General features: G+C 45.9%; 1 protein-coding gene across 1 annotated transcript in view; it reads left to right on the top strand.

The window, feature by feature from the left end:
• TUFT1 (tuftelin 1) overlaps positions 1 to 15,291 on the top strand; it is a 62,686-nt gene that overhangs the window by 20,302 nt on the left and 27,093 nt on the right. The window contains exon 2 of the mRNA XM_049765982.1: positions 13,635 to 13,736. Within this exon, the coding sequence (XP_049621939.1) occupies positions 13,635 to 13,736 (102 nt within the window). The remainder of the gene's footprint in view (positions 1 to 13,634; positions 13,737 to 15,291) is intronic.

Here is a 15,291-nt window from a genome sequence, read left to right on the forward strand (position 1 = left end):
ATTTAACCATTAAGTATAATTTAGAAAATTGAAGAGAGGAAAAGCCTGTTATATTTTTCCATAGTTTCATGACCTACACTGTTCCTTTCTGACTAACGTTCTAAAATTTTATTTATTATTGCATCCTCTTTTTTTCTTTTTTGTTTGTTTTGTTTTGTTTTGTTTTGGGGCCACACCCGGTGACGCTCAGGGGTTACCCTTGGCTCTGCACTCAGGAATCACTCCTGGCAGGTTTGGAGGACCATGGGATGCTGAGGATCGAACTCAGATCCATTCTAGACACATGCAAATGCATGCAAGGCAAACCCCCTACCACTGTGCTACCACTCTGGCCGTATTTACCCACATTTAAAAAAAAAAGTTTTGGAGACACACCTGGCAGTGCTCACGGGTTATTCCTGGCTAGGGTTATTCTTGGCTCTGTGCTCAGAAATCACACCTGGCAGGCTCAGGGGACCATATGGATGCCAGAGATTAAACCTGGGCTGGTTCTGTGCAAGGCAAACACCGTGCCAGCTGTGCTATTGCTCCGGCCTTGACTCTCATTCTTGAAGTAGATAATCTCCTCACAGTGTAAAATTGTTCCTAGTGACCTCTCATGATATCTTGAATTTCTGGCCTTTTGTAATCTCTCCTCTTTCATCTCTGATCTGGTTTATGTGAGTATTCTCCTCTTTATTTTTTCCTTGTCAGTTTAGCCAAATGTTTTTGTGTATCTTGTTTATTTTTCCGAAGAACCAGATCCTGTTTTTTTTTTTTTTTTTTTTTTTTTTTTGGTTTTTGGGTCACACCCGGCGGTGCTCAGGGGTTCCTCCTGGCTGTCTGCTCAGAAATAGCTCCTGGCAGGCACAGGGGACCATATGGGACACCGGGATTCAAACCAACCACCTTTGGTCCTGGATCGGCTACTTGCAAGGCAAACGCCGCTGTGCTATCTCTCCGGGCCCGAACCAGATCCTGTTTTATGAACTCTTTGTATTGCTTGGTTTCTTGGTTTCTAGGTTATCGATTTCTGTTCTACTTTTTTATTATTTCCTTCCTTCTATATTTTTGGATTCTCTTGGATTCATTCACTCATACTTTTCCAGGTATTTTAGAAATGCATTTAGGTTGTTTATTTGGGATTTTTCTTCTTTCTTATTATAGGACTGTACAGCTCTGAATTTCATCTTAAATAGCCTTTTCTGTGTCCCATAGATTCTGGTAGTTTGTTTCTTCATTTTTCATTAGTTTCAGGGAAATATTGATTTTCTTTTTGAAGTCATGGTTATTTAGGATTGTTTTGCTCAAATTCCAAATGCTGGAGTTTTTCCACTTTTTTTTTTTAATGGTTAGTTTCTGTCTTCATGGTCTAGATGATGCTTGAAATAAATTTTCTTTATTCTTACCTTTTATTTTCATTTTTGGGTCACACCTAGTGATTCGCACACACCTAGAGCTTTCTGTTGACTTTGCCCTCTGGAATTATTTCTGGTGGTGTTTGGGGAACTATATGGGATGCCAGGGAATTGAACCTTGGTCAGCTGTATCAAGGCAAATATCTTGCATATTGCATCACTCCAGCCTCATATAGAATTTTTTTTTTTTTGCTTTATTGGGGTACACCTTATGGTGCTCAGAAATTGCTCCTGGCTAAGCACTCAAGAATCACTCCTGGTTCTGTATGTTTAGGGGACCATATGGGATGACAGGGATTGAACCTGGGACAGCTTCATGCAAGGCAAGCGTCCTATCCTCTGTACCATCTCCTGCCTCAGAAGGTATGATTTCTATATTTGTAAATTTATGTTTGAGTTCTACCCTAATATATGATCTTTTCTGGAAAATGTCCCATGTGCACTAGAGAAGAATGTGAATTTGGCTTTTCTATATTTTTTTGTCTGTGTGTGGAGGGAGTTGGCCCACACCTGACAATGTTCAGGGCTTATTCCTGGCTCTGTGCTGAGGGATCATTCTTTTTTGGGGGAAGGTTGGGCCACACCAGGTGATGCTCAGGGGTTACTCCTGGCTATGCACTCAGAAATTGCTCCTGGCTTGGGGGACCATATGGGACACTGGGGGATCGAACCACGGTCCCTCTTAGGTCAGCACTTGCAAGGCAAACGCCCTACCGCTTGCACCACTGCTTTGGCCCCTTAGGGATTATTCTTGTTGGGCTCAGGGGATACTGGGGATTGAACCCAGGTTGTCTGCATGCAAGGCAAGTGGTCTCTCCATTGTACTATCATTTTAGCCTCCTATATATATATATATATATAATCTTTATATATATATTTTGGATCACCTCCGACAGCGCTCAGGGGTTCCTCCTGGCTCTGTGCTCAGAAATCACTCCTGGCAGGCTCTGGGGACCATATGGGATGCCGGATTCCAACCACCTTTCTTCTGCATGCAACACAAATGCCCTACCTCCATACCATCTCTCCAGTCCCAATATTTGGCTTTTTGAGGAGGGTCCTGTATATATTTATTAATACCAGTTTTTCTAACACCTCTGCCAGGGTTTTTGCATGTTTATTGATCTTATGTCTGGCTAATCTATCTATTGGCAAAATTAGAATGTTAAAGTTTCTCACTCCTGTTCATTCCATCAGTGTGTTTGGGTTTTGCTGTCCCTTCGTTTGATGCTTATCAACATTAGTACTTCTTGACCAGTTGTTCCCTTAACCAAAAAAATAGTGTCAACAACCCCTATCTCTAATACCTTTTTTTTTTTTTTTTTTTTTTGGATTTTGGGTCATATCCGGCAGCGCTCAGGGGTTCCTCCTGGCTCTGTGCTCAGAAATCGCTCTTGGCAGGCTTGGGGGACCATATGGGATGCTGGGATTTGAACCACTACTTGTCCTGGTTCAGCTGTGTGCAAGGCAAACGCTCTACCACTATGCTATCTCTCTGACTTTATCTTATCTACTGTTCTGTTGTTCCAGCCCCAATTCTGTGCCCTTTGATGGGAGAGTTTGGTTCGATGACAGAGAGAGATTATTGATAGGAAGGATTGGAATGCCATTTTTCTGTGTGAATTTTAGTTGGTTTTGTAATTGGTTATTTATCTTTTTTTTTTTTTTGGTTTTTGGGCCACACCCGTTTGACGCTCAGGGGTTACTCCTGGCTATGTGCTCAGAAATCACCCCTGGCTTGGGGGGACCATATGGGACGCCGGGGGATCGAACCGAGGTCCGTTCCTTGGCTAGCGCTCGTAAGGCAGACACCTTACCTCTAGCGCCACCTTCCCGGCCCCAGTTATTTATCTTTATGGGTGGCTTTTCAGTAATATTTGCAGGGTTCATTTAATTATAGCAATTTTTGCCAGTTCTTGTTTGTCTGAGAATGTTTTTATTCCTCCTTCACATCTCAATGACAACTTTGCAGGGTGGTAGACTCTAGGTTGACAGTTTTCATTCAGTACTTTGTGAATGTCATTCCACTCTTTTTCTGCTTATATGGTTGTATAGGGTAGATTAATTGTGATTCTTACATTATTTATCTTTTTTTTTTTTTTTTGGTGTTTTTTGGATCACACCCGGCAGTGCTCAGGGGTTATTTCTGGCTCCAGGCTCAGAAATTGCTCCTGGCAGGCACAGGGGACCATATGGGGCGCCGGGATTCGAACCGATGACCTCCTGCATGAAAGGCAAACGCCTTACCTCCATGCTATCTCTCCAGCCCCCACATTATTTATCTTGTACTTGAGGTTTTTATTCTCTCTTGGGGATTTAAATAACCTATGCCTTAAATAGTTTGTTTCTCTCTTAGAATCCTGCAATATAAAACCAAACAAGGGAGAAATAGAAAATTTGGCCTATCATAAGCAAGAAAATTGAAACAGTAATTAATAATCTTTACAAGAACTAAAGCCTCAGTTTAGTTCTTTTATTTTGGGGAATTTAGGCCACACCTGGCAGCACCCAGGGGTTACTTTTGGCTCTGAATTCAGAAATCGCTCCTGGCAGGCTCAGGGGACCATATAGGATGCTGGGAATCAAACTGGAGTCCGTCTAGGGTTGGCTACATGCAGTTGCTCCAGCCCCCAATGTGGAAAATCTTAAACAAAATCTTATCAAACTGATTCCAAAAGCATTTTTATAAGAAAAAACATGCACTATGATCAAGTGGGATTTATCCCAGGGATGCCAGAATGGTTTAATATAAGCAAATCTGGGGCCAGAGAAATAATACAAATTGTCAACACATTTTTTTATACTTGGCATTCCATCCCATATGGTTTCCCAGGAGTGATTTTGAATATAGCCAGGAGTAGCCCCTGAGCATCATTGGATATGGCCTCTCCGAAAAAATCATAAAGCAGAAACAAAACAAAACAAAACAAAAATCGCAGGCTAAAGGATAGCACAGTGGTAGGGCTTTTGCCTTGCAAGCAGCTGACTGGGACGGACCCCGGTTCAATCCCTGGCATCCCATATGGTCCCCCAAGCCTGCCAGGAGCAATTTGTGAGCACAGAGCCAGGAATAACCCGTGAGTGCTTCCGGGTGTGGCCCCCCAAAAAAAAACAACAAAAAACAAACATTAAAAGCAAATCAATTAACATAATATACCACATCAGTAAAAGATAAGACAAAATTCATATGACCATATCATTAATGCAAAGAAAGCTTTTGCCAAGATCTAACATTCATTTATGATTAAAACCCTCAACAAAATAGGGGTAACGGGACTAGAGCCATAACACAGCAGTAGGGCTTTGCCTTGCACGCAGCTGATCCAGGACAGACCTGGGTTTGACACTTGGCGTCCCATATGGTCCTCTGAGCCAGGAGCAATTTCTGAGTGCAGAGCCAAGAGTAACTCCTGAGCTTCACTGGTTGTGGCCCAAAAACAAACAAACAAAAAAAAATAGCCTCTTCAACAAATGGTGTTGGGAAAACCCGGATAACCACATATTGAAAAATCAAGCTGGATTTATCTTACTTCTTACACAAACGTCAATTCAAAGTTGATCAAAGACTTTGAGGTCAGAACAGAATCCATGAAATGCATTGAGAAAACTCTTGACAGAATGCTCCAAGATCTGCACTTCAAAGGCGTTTTAGCAATATAATGCCATTGGCGAAGGCGGCACAATAGAAAGCAAACATATGGGGCTACATCAAAACAGTTTCTTCATGGTACAAGAACCATGAGAAAAATAAAAAAATATATTGATTTGAGCGGCCGGAGTGATAACACTGTAGGTAGGGCATTTATCTTGTGCCCAGCTGACCTGGATTCAACCTCAGCATCCCATATGGTCCCCTGAGCCTGCCAGAGTGATTCCTGAGTGCAGAGCCAGGAGTAACCCCTGAGCGTGGCTGGGTGTGAGCCTTGAACACCACTGGGTATGGCCCAAAAAAACAAAACGTACCAACAAAACCGGTTGAACAGAAGAAAATATTTGCATACAGCACATTAGATAAAGAGTTGATACCCAATTTATATTAAGTACTCACAAAGATCAACAACAAAATTCTAAAAGCCCTGTCTGTCAAAAATGGCGATAGTTAATGAACTTACCAGAAGAAGACAGATGGCCTAGAGGTACATGAAAAAAGGGTCATCACTTATTATCATCACTTATTATCAGTAAAATCTAAATCAAAACGGACAATCTGGGGGCTGGAGAGATAGCATGGAGGTAAGGCATTTGCCTTGCATTCAGAAGGATGGTGGTTCGAATCCCAGCATCCCATATGGTCCCCCCTCCATGCCTGCCGGGGGCGATTTTTGAACATAGAGCCAGGAGTAACCCCTGAGCTGGGTGTGACCCCCCCCAAAAAAAAACCTGACAATCTTATACTAGTGAGAATGACGTAGCAGAAAAATTAGGAACAATTTGTATTGGCAAGAATGTGGTGAAAGAGAAACTCTCATTCACTTCTGGGGGGAATATTGCCTGACTCAACTCCTGTGGAAAACAGTCTGGAGGTTTCTTTGTCAAGTAGAAACAGAGCTTCCATAAAACCTAGAAATTCGACTTTTTGGTATGTATCCCCAGGCACAAAAGGCATTCTTTCAAAAGGACATAAACACACCATTATTTGTTGCAGCCTGGAGCACCAAGTGTTAGGAAATGGAATCACCATAGGTGTTTGGTGTGGATAAGTGGATAAGGAAGATGGAATACTATGCAGCTGCAAGGAAGAATGAAATAATGCAATTCAGGTGGAATTTGGGGGTGTAATATTGAGTGAAATAACACCAGAACACCCTAACGTAGGAGCCCCAAAACAATGCAGAAAAGCTATCTACGTTTCTATGTTAACTGCAGAACAATTCTCAACAGCCAGAATCTGAAACAACCTAAGTGGCCCAAGAATAGATGAGTGGATGAAGAGACTGGTATGCACTGGGGATTGGAGTGGTGGCACAAGCGGTAGGGCGTCTGTCTGCCTTGTGTGTGCTAACCTAGGATGGATCTCAGTTTGATCCCCCGGCGTCCCATATGGTTACCCCAAGCCAGGAGCAATTTCTGAGCACAGAGCCAAGAGTAACCCCTGAGCATCACCGGGTATGGCCCAAAAACCAAGAGAGAGAGACAGAGAGAGAGAGAGACAGAGAGACAGAGAGAGACAGAGAGACAGAGAGAGAGAGATGGGGCCAGAGAGATAGCATGGAGGTAAGGCATTTGCCTTGCATGCAGGAGATCGGTGGTTTGAATCCCTGCATCCCATATGGTCCCCTGAGCCTGCCAGGAGCAATTTCTGAGCAGAGAGCCAGGAGTAACCCGAGCCTTGTAACCACAGTGTTTAAATAAAGTCATTATTTTTTGGAAATATCACAAATAAAAATACAACCTAAAAAAATAAGCCAGAAGAACAAAAATGGGAATGGTTTCAATTATTTGTAGAATAACAGGAGGAGGTATCAATGGAGAGAAACCTAGATCTCCCAGGACCCTAGATTTTAGAAATAAGGATAAGGAAGGAAAAATAAAATCAAAGGTAGCTGCATAAAAAGAGGCAGATGAGGGTAATAGGGGCAGGACCTGTCGACACATCAGTGGTGCCAAACTGTGGTATATCTAAATATCTAAACCACGGAGCCAATAAAACTCTAAGCATGAGATCCAAACTACAACACCTGAACTTAGCAATGTGCCTGCCAGAGAGACAGCTGAGGGCTGGAAGGAAACCTGGCCATACTGGTGGAAGGAGATTGACGCTGGTGATGGGGTTGGCACCAGAATGTCTGAAACTCCACTAAAATAACTTGGTAACTCATGGTGCATTTATAAAAAATTAATTTAGGGGCCAGAGGGGTGGCACAAGTGGTAAGGCACCTGCCTTGCCCGAGCTAGCCTAGGAGGGACCACGGTTCCATCCACACCACGTCCCATATAGTCCTCCAAGCCAGGAGCAATTTCTGAGCACATAGCCAGGAGTAACCCCTGAGCGTCACCGGGTGTGGCCTCAAAACCAAAAACATTTTTTTAATTAAATTTAAAAAGTACTAATGGAAGCTAGGAAGAAAGCTCAAAGGTCTGTAGCATATATTTCATATGCAGGAGGCCCAAGTTTGACCCCTAGCACCACATATTCCCCAAGCACCACCTGGAATGATCCCAGCTCCTACTCTAAGCCCCTAAAGTTCAGCCAAATGTGGCCCAAAAAGCAAAAAAACAAAAACAAAAACAAGCAAGAATAACAACTCTAATTATCATTTGAGGGACTTTTTCAGCAATTGAAACTTAGGCTAGATAAGAATTCTACTAATGCACTAAGGGATCACAACCTAGTAATGCTCCCTAGAGGGACCATATAGGGGCCAGGAGTCGAACCCCTATCAGCCATGTACAAGGCAAGTGTCCTCCCTATTACATTATCTCTTTGGTCCTGAACTAGTTTCTTCTCATGGTAAAGTTCCACTTTCCTCCAATTTCAAGAATTTTGTTTATGAACATCTTTGTATGAATTTTGTGTTTCTCTTGTAATGGGATTTTCTCAGTTTCTTGACTCTAGGTTTATTAGTTGGAGAGTTTTCTTTATCTTTTTTTTTTGTTTGTTTGTTTTTTTTTGGGGGGCCACACCCGGTGGTGCTCAGGGGTTACTCCTGGCTGTCTGCTCAGAAATAGCTCCTGGCAGGCACGGGGGACCATATGGGACACCGGGATTCGAACCAACCACCTTTGGTCCTGGATCGGCTGCTTGCTGTGCTATCTCTCTGGGCCCTATCTTTTTTTTTATTTTATTTTTTTTAAAAATCATTGATTGATTGATTGGTTTTTGGGCCACAGCCAGTGGTGCTCAGGGGTTACTCCTGGCTCTGTGCTCAGAAATCGCCTCTGGCAGGCTGGGGGACCATATGGGGTACAGGGAATCGAGCCAGGTCCCTCCAAGGTTGACAGCATTTGGCAATGACTGTGGCTGGTGATGAAACATACTTGGCGATGGTGTTTTCCAGTGGTTGCACATCTGGTTGTGGTGCTCTTGCAGTGCTCACCAAGGGTTGGACTCCTGCCTCAGGGCTTGCTCACTTTAGTTGTGGATTTGGCACTCACTTGTCAGTGCTAGAGACCACATGCCCCATTGCAGTGCTGGGGGGCCCAAGGAGTAGTGCCTACAGGACCCACAAACACCAGGACTTGGTATATATGGGAGGTGCCAATGAGTAGACTTATAGCCTTGTGCTCTTTCAGTCATTAAATTGCTGGCTATTCTCTGGACCCTTGGAGGTTGTTCTTTGTTGTTGTTGTTGTTGTTGTTGTTTTTTTTTGGTTTTTTGGGCCACACCCTGTGACGCTCAGGGGTTACTCCTGGCTATGCGCTCTGAAATTGCTCCTGGCTTCTTGGGGGACCATATGGGACGCCGGGGGATCGAACCGCTGTCCGTCCTAGGCTAGCGCAGGCAAGGCAGGCACCTTACCTCCAGCGCCACCGCCCGGCCCATTGTTGTTGTTTTTAATTTTTGGTCCATACCAGAGGTTCTCGGGACTATCCCTGACTCTATGCTCAGGGATCACTCCTGGTGGTGCTTGGAGGACCCCATACGGTGACAGGGATCAAACCCAGATCAGCTGTACTATCATTGCAGTCCCTGGAGTTCTTTGGGATCTTCCCTCCTTCTCTCCCTCTGGAGTTCTGCCAACATAAATAGTTGAGACTATGCTTCCAGGGGCCGGAGCAATAGCATAGTGGTAGGGTGTTTGCCTTGCATGTGGCCGACACAGGATGGACCCAGGTTCGATCCCCGGCATCCCATTGGGTCCCCTGAGCCAGGAGTGGTTTCTGAGCGAAGAGCCAGGAGTAAGTAACCCCTGAGCTTTGCTGGGTGTGACCCCAAAACAAAACAAAACGTTTCCAGGTCCTTGTCCAGTTTAGTGGCCCATGTTCTTTATTTCATCTGTCTAGATTTATGACACCTGACCTTTGAACCGACGACTAGCTTGAGCTCTGATAAGCATCACTGACTCATTTGTTCTTTTTTTCTGAGAGGTACCCCCGACTTTTATACAGCTTTAAGCTGTGGTTACTGCCAGATGGTGGGCTTTGTCTGTGGTGCGGAGGATGAAAAAGAGGTCTCTCAACTATTCAGCATCTACTTTATGGCTGAGCCACATCTCTAGTTGGGAGATGGCATTTTTGTTTTGTTTTGTTTTGTCTTTTGGGGCCATACTCGGTGACGCTCAGGGGTTCCTCCTGGCTCTGAGCTCAGAAATAGCTCCTGGCTTGGGGACCATATGGGACGCCGGGGATGGAACCGAGGTCAGTCCTGAGTCAGCCGCATGCAAGGCAAACGCCCTACCACTGCACTACTGCTCCAGCCCCATGAATGATGGTATTTTAATCAAATTGCCTGTGTCCTGGAGAAAGGAGTTGACAACTTCTTTGGGGGATGAATAGGTGTTGGGATCATACATGATACTGCTTAGGTAGTCATACATGGTTCTGGGGATTCAAGCTTGGGTCAAGCTTATGTAAGCAAGGCAACTACTTCCAGTATTATTTATCTTGTGATTTAAGACTCCTTTTTTTGGGGGGGGGAGGGGGCGCACACCTGGTGACGCTCGGGGATTACTCCTGTCTCTGTGCTCAGAAATCGCTCCTGGCTCAGGGACCATCTGGGGTGCTGAGGATCCAACCCACATCTGTCTTGGGTCAGCCGTGTGCTCTACCACTGTGCTACCACTCTGGCCCCTAAAACTCCTTTTTCTATCTGGGTTTGAACCTTGGCACCCCGCATGGTCCCTCGAGCCCTGCCAACAGTGATCCCTGAGCAGGGTCAGGAATAAGCCCAGAGCACCACAGGATGTGCCCTCCCTGCATGCAAACAACCCTTTTATTATTATTAATTATTATTATTATTATTATTATTATTATTATTTTGGTTTTTGGGCCACACCCGGCAGTGCTCAGGGATTACTCCTGGCTGTCTGCTCAGAAATAGCTCCTGGCAGGCACGGGGACCAGATGGGACACCGGGATTCGAACCAACCACCTTGGGTCCTGGATCGGCTGCTTGCAAGGCCAACGCCGCTGTGCTATCTCTCCGGGCCCTTATTACTTTTCTTTTGTCATGTTCTCTTAACTTGTGCATCATGAAGTAGTCCAAATGCATTCAGAAATGACTTGCCTGTGATTAGGGCCCTAAAAACGAGCGAGGCGAGTCTTCAGGAGGTGAGTCTTCAGGAGCACAACTCAGCGAGGGGCCCCCAGAGGATGTGTGAGCCCCAGGGAGCTCAGGGCTTAGGGGTGAGGGTTATTCTTCCATGATGCAGGGAAGTGTCATGGAAAATGTGACCTGAGTTCTGAGGGACTGCAGGCACCCAGGTGAGAAAAGGAGGACAGGAAACTTAGGGGAAAAGGCATTGGCAAGCAATCCCTGAGGTTAGAAAGCTTTGGGACAACTGCATGGGGCCAGTGAGAGACAGTGATAAGAGAAATGAATTTGGGGGCCGGAGAGATAGCGCGGAAGTAGGGAATTTGTCTTTCATTCAGAAGGATGGTGGTTCAAATCCTGGCATCCCATATGGTCCCCCGTGCCTGCCAGGAGTGATTTCTGAGCGTGGAGCCAGGTTCTGAGCGTGCTGCTGGGTGTGACCTAAAAACAAAAACAAAAACAGAAAAAGAGAAATGAATTTGCCCCAATTCTGGATGGTCTCAATGGCTTTCATGAGCATCAAGCCCTGATTTTGTTTTGTTTTGTTTTGGGGCCACATTCATAGGTGCTCACTCTTACTCTATTTTTTGGGTGGCCACACCCAGTGGCACTCAGGGGTTCCTCCTGGCTCTGCTCTTAGAAATCACTCCTGGCAGGCTTGGGGAACCATATAGGATGCTGGGGCTCAAACACTGGTTGGCTGCATGCAAGGCAAATGCTCTACCCGTTGTGCTATCGCTGCAGCCCCACCAGACCTTGCTCTTATCATTCCTGACTCCTTACTCGATACTTAGGAATCCCTTGTGGAAAGGCTCAGGGGACCATATGCCAGGGATCGAACCTGGCGTGGCAGCTTGCAAGGCAAATGCTCTACCACCATTCTTGCTGCAGCCCTAGCATCAAGCCCTTCTAGTCAGGAGTTAAGTGTTTTCCTAAAGCCAGCTTCCAGTGCAGAGAGAGAGTTCGAAGGGCTGGAGCTCTTGCTTTGCAAGGGAGAGGAACCAAGTTGCCTTCGTGGCCCTCCAGCCCCTTCACTCCCTGTACAAATGGGAGCAATCTAGAGCCAGAGTTGCCCCTGAGCATTTCTGGGTGTGACCCAGCTTTCATCCAAACAGGCCTCTCAGGAGAAACACCTTATTGCCAAGGCTGGGAAGGCTTAATGGCTATTGCCAGGAGGGTTTCCACATTTCTTACGTGTGGCTTTATTCCAGCGAGTGAGAGGAGCTTCAGATTTGAGAGTGTCTTTCTTTTTCTTTTGTAAACTTTATTTATTTATTGATTTATTGGTTTTTGGGTCACACCCAGCAGTGCTCAGGGGTTACTCCTGTCTCTGCACTCAGAAATCGTCCCTGGCAGAGTGAGGGACCATCTGGGATGCCGGGAATCAAACTGGGTCCTTCCTGGGTTGACCGCATGCAAGGCAAATGCCTTGCATCTCTCTGACCCCTGAGAATGTCTTTCTTGTTTCTCAAGGTTATTGCTTTTTTTTTTCTCTTTGGTTTTGGAGATTACATCCAGCAATGTTCAGAGATTACTTCTGACTCTGAATTCAGGAATTATTCTTAGCAGGGATTCATATGGGATGGTCTGTATGGGAAGCTTGGGGACTATTTTTGTTTTGTTTTTGGGTCACACCCAGCAGTGCTCAGGGGTTATACCTGGCTCTATGCTCAGAAATCACTCCTGGCAGGCTAGGGGGACCATATGGGATGCCGGGATTTGAACCACTGTCCTTCTGCATGTAAAGCAAATGCCCTACCTCCATGCTTTCTCTCCGGCCCCGGCCATTTTTGGAATGCTGGGATCAAACTTGGATCATCCACATGCAAGGCAGGCATCCTACCTGCTGTACTTTCTTTCTAGCCCCTATTAATTCCTTTTTTATGGCCCCTCAAGCATGCTCAGGAAGTTGGGGCCTCTCCCAGTGAGACTCCTGGGGCTCTGCAGGCCTAAATCCTCACGTTTAGGCCTTGGGGGTGCAGTTCTCAGGCCCAGCAGTGCTCCAGTCACCTGAACCACTTCCTTTTTTAAATTTTTATTTTTAAACTTTATGTGCTTATTGTTTAGTTTTGGGGCCACACCTGGCTGCAGTGCTCAGGGATCACTCTTGGCTCTGCACTCAGAAATCGCTCCTGGCAGGCTCTGGGAACCATATGGGATGCCAGGATTTGAACCACTGTTCTTCTGCAGGCAAGGCAAACAAACGCCTTACCGCCATGCTATCTCTCTGGACGCAGCCTATGCCTCTTAATGCCCCCCCCACCCCATTTCTCCTTTCACTTTTTCTATTTAGCTTCCAGTGGGGTGGTGCTCTGTTTACCTTCTTTGAATTATAAAAGAAAATAATTTCCCTTTGAAGGAAGGGAAAGGAAACTGCCTTTGAAGTTGGTTGGACTGATCTCTAGATAAATACCTATCATCTCACCTGGTTTCATTTGATTAGTTTCTGGGATACATATGGACCCTGGGGATTTGGGTGTTGGCCTGTGGTTAATTCTGGGACATCTGAGCCTGCACAGGAGCTAAGAGGCCATTGGTTGGTCTCATGTGGACATTCTGGGGGTGAACAATTCAGCAATGCTCTCTTTCAGGCTGGGTGAAGGGGAGCCTATGGATAAGGCAACCTGTAACCTGTGGACGGAGTAGCTTGGCTGAGCAGAGTTGTCTGTCACCCCACTCCCTTAAGTGACTGAAACCAAAATTGGGCAATCGTGCATTTTCTTTCTGAGTTCAGCTTTCCTTGGCCTGCATAGGGTGGCCACAGTTAAGGCAAAGGGTTCATGTCTGTCATAGTTGTTAGGGAAATGCACTCAGCACCAGACCTGCCATAAAGACACCAAACTCTATTCTCTAAGCCCCACTTGTTTCCTTGTGTTTGAGCAGCTGCGAAATGAATTTCTGAGGGGAGGGTATCCAATCCTTGAGTCTTCTGGGGGAGCAGATCTTCGGTCTTGGCTAAGGGGCACATGATTGGCCTATGATCACATGATTGGCCAAGGGGCTTATCACATGACTTCTGAACTTTCTTCCCTCTTTCTTGCAGGAAAGCAAGAAGACCTATGCCATGGTGTCCAGCCTTTCAACGGGTCATTCCCTGGCCTCGGAATTGGTGGAATCCAATGATGGCCATGAGGAAATCATCAAGGTCAGCTAGCTGCTTTGGCTTCGGCCCTTCTTCTCTTGCATCCTTCTGCATGCGGGGACTGGATGCCTCTGTGGTCAGATGAGAAAGGCAGAGACTTGTGCTGCTGGTTTCTGGTTGTCTCCTGGAAAGATCTGAACCCCAGTAGGCCATAATCAGCCTATGGCGACCGGTACAACCAGCCCCATGTGTGGGGGCGGCTGGGCTGAACTTTCTAGGTGCCTGCTTGTTGCCCATATTTAGAGCTGTGGAGACATGTGGGAGGTACACTTATAAAGTACCTTTCTCTTTGGGGTTTATGGACCATAACTGGCGGGACTTGAGTGGGAGTAGTTTCTTTGGCACATTGCTCAGCGGGTGCTCCTGCGGTGTTGGAAGATGACACGATGCTGGGGATCGAACCAGGCCTCCTGCTTGCAAAGTTGAGCTCAACTTCTTTCTATCCCCTTTTTTTCCTTTTTTTTTTTTTTTTTTTGGATTTTTTTGAGCCACACCCGGTGACGCTCAGGGGTTACTCCAGGCTCTGGGCTCAGAAATTGTTCCTGGTTTGGGGGACCATATGGGATGCTGGGGATTGAACTGAAGTCTGTCCTGGTTCGGCTGTGTGCAAGTCAAATGCCCAACCGCTGCACCATCACCCCGTCCCCTCCTATTTTCTTTTATGGCTATGCTATGCCCAGTATACAATGCAAGCCCACTGCTTGCTGTTTATTATGTTGGTCCTGGCCCCCCTTTTTTTTTTTTTGAAAAACAGTGTTTGTAAAACTAATTTCACACGTCATATGGAAGACTCAGTTAAAGGGTAGAATTGAGTGCTTTGTAGAATGTTGTGTCTTGGGGCCAGAGAGATAGCATGGAGGTAAGGCATTTGCCTTTCATGCAAAAGGACGGTGGTTCAAATCCTGGCATCCCATATGGTCCCCTGTGCCTGCCAGGGGCAATTTCTGAGTCTAGAGCCAGGAGTAATCCCTGAGTACTGCTGGGTGTGACCCAAAAACAAACAAAAAACCCAAACAAACAAAAAAGAGGGGCTGGAGAAATAGCATGGAGGTAAGGCGTTTGCCTTTCATGCAGAAGGACGGTGGTTTGAATCCCAGCATCCCATATGGTCTCCTGTGCCTGCCAGGGGCGATTTCTGAGCATAGTGCCAGGAGGAACCCTTGAGCACTGCCGGGTGTGACGCCAAAACAAACAAACAAAAAACAAAACAAAACAAAAAGAATGTTGTGTCTTGTGGCTAGAGAGCTAGCATAGTAGAAAGTGTTTGCCTTGCATGCGGCCTACCCAGGAGGGACCCAGTTTGATTCCCGGCATCCCATATAGTCCCCAGAGCCTTCCAGGAGCGATTTCTGAGTACAGAGCCAGGAGTAACCCCTGAATGTTGCCGGGTATGACCCAAAAACCAATCAATCAATCAATCCATAAAGTTTAGAATGTTGTGTCTTATAGAGATGAGGATATGGAGGACCAGTCCATGGTAGGAAGCTAGCCACAAGAAGTGGTAAATGCAGTTAGGGTAGTGAACGGTCCACTGTGAACTGGTCACTCTGGACAAGAG

Source organism: Suncus etruscus, chromosome 19 (genome assembly GCF_024139225.1).
Source record: "Suncus etruscus isolate mSunEtr1 chromosome 19, mSunEtr1.pri.cur, whole genome shotgun sequence".
NCBI classification, from domain to species: Eukaryota; Metazoa; Chordata; class Mammalia; order Eulipotyphla; family Soricidae; genus Suncus; species Suncus etruscus.